Here is a 2,351-nt window from a genome sequence, read left to right on the forward strand (position 1 = left end):
CGCTGCAATCCCACCACCCTCATTACCGCGATTGTTACCGCTTGGGCTGGTGAGGCCTGATTCAGCGTTTCTGGGAGAAGTCTGGGTGTCCCACACTTGGCAGTGTTTCAAAGCTACTGTGCACCCAAAGAGGCAGCCAGTTGGAAAGCTTCCAATTTGGAGGAAGGATGTTTTGGTTTGGATTTTGGGATGTGTTGGCTGTTGGTGGCTTTCTTGCTATTTAACTAATAATTGCTGTCAGTTCAGCCTTGTCATTACCAGTTTAGTCTGTTATGGGTTATTTAGTCAAATTGCATGTATAATGATGCATATCTGCCTCAACTCCATGTGTGCGTGGCCTACAATTTTCGACTAATTAGACTTCTTAAAGACACATATGCATTTATCTTCTCAAATCTGCATCATCTGTTTGCCTAGTGCCAGGCAGATGTACCCAGCGCCCACCCACCCAGCCCTCTCCAGAAAATAATCTGCTGATTATCAGTGAGTTATTTTCCCCCTGGAAACAGAAACCAATGTGTGCCAAAAATGAGTTCCTGCCCCCCCAAGGTGAAGACCATCAGAACAGCACAGACAAGATGCTGGAGTGTGCATCAGGCAGGAGGAGGGACAGAAGCCCAGCCACCAAGGTCCGAGGACCCCCGATCTAGCGTCCGCCTCTCCCAGGTGAACCCTAACACCCACCAGTTCCAAAAGGATCAAACAGACGCCACTGATCTCAAAGGCTTTATGTCCCCAGTGTGGGGAAGCTGGGAATAAAGTCAGTGGTCCCTGTAGCCCCAACGACCCTCCTGTGTCCCCCCACTGGGGCAGGTCCCTTCAAGGGCTAGCAGCTCGGCGGCGGCACAGCCTGATCCTCCCAGAGCGGGGCTGGGGCAGGAGGAGCCGGGCTTGCTGAAGCTTGCATGGGTGACACTCCCCAAGGCGTCCACACCGAGGTCCAGGAGCCTGGGGCCCAGCTCAGGGACGAGGTCGTGGGCACACGGGTGGGACCACTCCGTGAAGACCAGCAGCACTCAGTCTGCAGGGAAGAGAGAAGTCGCCTCTCCAGTAGGAGACAGGAGAAGAGAAACAACAGGAGACTGGCAAAGAGGAGCCCAGGAAAAGCAGCACAGAAGGTACAAAGGACACCAGAGAAGGGCCAGGGACGAGGGGAGTCAGCGGAAGCAAAGGTGCAGGAGAGCCCGACAGGCCCTACACACTGACCTTTCGACCCGGGCCGAACAGGGGCCGGTGGCCCACCGGGGGGTAGCATGGCCGAGCGGCTCAGGGCCTCAGCCACCCAGTCCAGGACACGGCTACAGTGCTGGACCTGGGGAGCGAGGGACACCGAGGCAGAATGGAACCCCACTGCCCCGATAGCTGCCACAGCCCCCCAGCCATGCCCAACATGCTCACCTCCCGCTCCAGCCCTCTTAGGCGCTGATCATACTCCCGTATCTGTCCCAGCTGCTTCAAGGCGGTATCCACCCTACAAAAAGGGCCCTCAGGTTGGTGGCCACGCCCACAGCAGAAGCCCCACCCAAGACTCCGCCTCCACCACGTCAAACCCCGCCCAAGTCTCCTCCCCCTGGCCACAGCTCCGCCCTGTCCAGAAGCCCCGCCCCGGCCCCGCCCTCACTTCTGAGAAGTGCGCTTAAGTCGCTCGGAGTCGCTCTCCCGCTTGTTTCGCGCGCGGGCCAGCAGGAAGCTCTCCTTCTGCACAGACTCCCACGTCAACAGCGTCCGCTCGGCTTCCTTGGAGAGGTAGACACCTGGTGGACAGGTCCATTGAGTCAAAGGGCCCCTTATTCTCAGGGGTGCCCCACTCCAAACCCCGCACCTCCCAGCACTTCGCAGGCCACGCCCCTAGGCGGGCCTAGAGAACGCCCCGCCCAGCGTGACCACACCCAGCAGTCCTGCGTGCTCTCCTCCCACATCCACCTCCTTTTTTCTCAAGCTCCGCCCACTGAAGGCCAGATTTTGGTGCTCACGAAAGTGCTCCGCAGTGGGAGAGGAAGGTACGCTGGAGCGGGAGCGGCGGTTCCTGTACAGGCGCTTGATGAGGAGTCGCACATGGGAGATGACGATGAGGGGCGGGGCTAGAGCAGGCCGAGAGTGGAATTCCCGGATGAGGCTGTAGCGTTGTGCCTTCCAATAGAGGTCGCTGTTGCCCTGTACTTTGCCAAACGTGTAGCTGCAGAAATCAGAGGTCAAAGGTTATCGAAGGTCAAGGGCAGGTCAGGGGCCAGACTTGAGAGTGGGATGAGGACATTGGGGACAACCCGCACGGGCCCTCCTTCCATCCCTCTCTCGGGCAGGAGCATTCTTTCTCTCAATAAATATATTCTGCTCATTAAAAAAAAAAAAAA

At 57.7% G+C, this 2,351-nt stretch overlaps 1 protein-coding gene across 1 annotated transcript in view; it reads right to left on the reverse strand.

The window, feature by feature from the left end:
• Window positions 1-711: 711 nt before the first annotated feature.
• Trpm4 (transient receptor potential cation channel subfamily M member 4) overlaps window positions 712-2,351 on the reverse strand; it is a 41,758-nt gene continuing 40,118 nt past the window's right edge. The window contains exons 18-22 of the mRNA XM_023706684.1: window positions 1,974-2,176; window positions 1,622-1,754; window positions 1,399-1,471; window positions 1,207-1,312; window positions 712-1,021 (exon numbers count right to left, since the gene is read on the reverse strand). Of these exons, the coding sequence (XP_023562452.1) occupies window positions 1,017-1,021; window positions 1,207-1,312; window positions 1,399-1,471; window positions 1,622-1,754; window positions 1,974-2,176 (520 nt within the window). The 3' untranslated portion in view covers window positions 712-1,016. The remainder of the gene's footprint in view (window positions 1,022-1,206; window positions 1,313-1,398; window positions 1,472-1,621; window positions 1,755-1,973; window positions 2,177-2,351) is intronic.

The sequence above is a fragment of the Octodon degus genome, unplaced genomic scaffold (genome assembly GCF_000260255.1).
Source record: "Octodon degus isolate 3935 unplaced genomic scaffold, OctDeg1.0 scaffold00268, whole genome shotgun sequence".
Classification (NCBI taxonomy): domain Eukaryota; kingdom Metazoa; phylum Chordata; class Mammalia; order Rodentia; family Octodontidae; genus Octodon; species Octodon degus.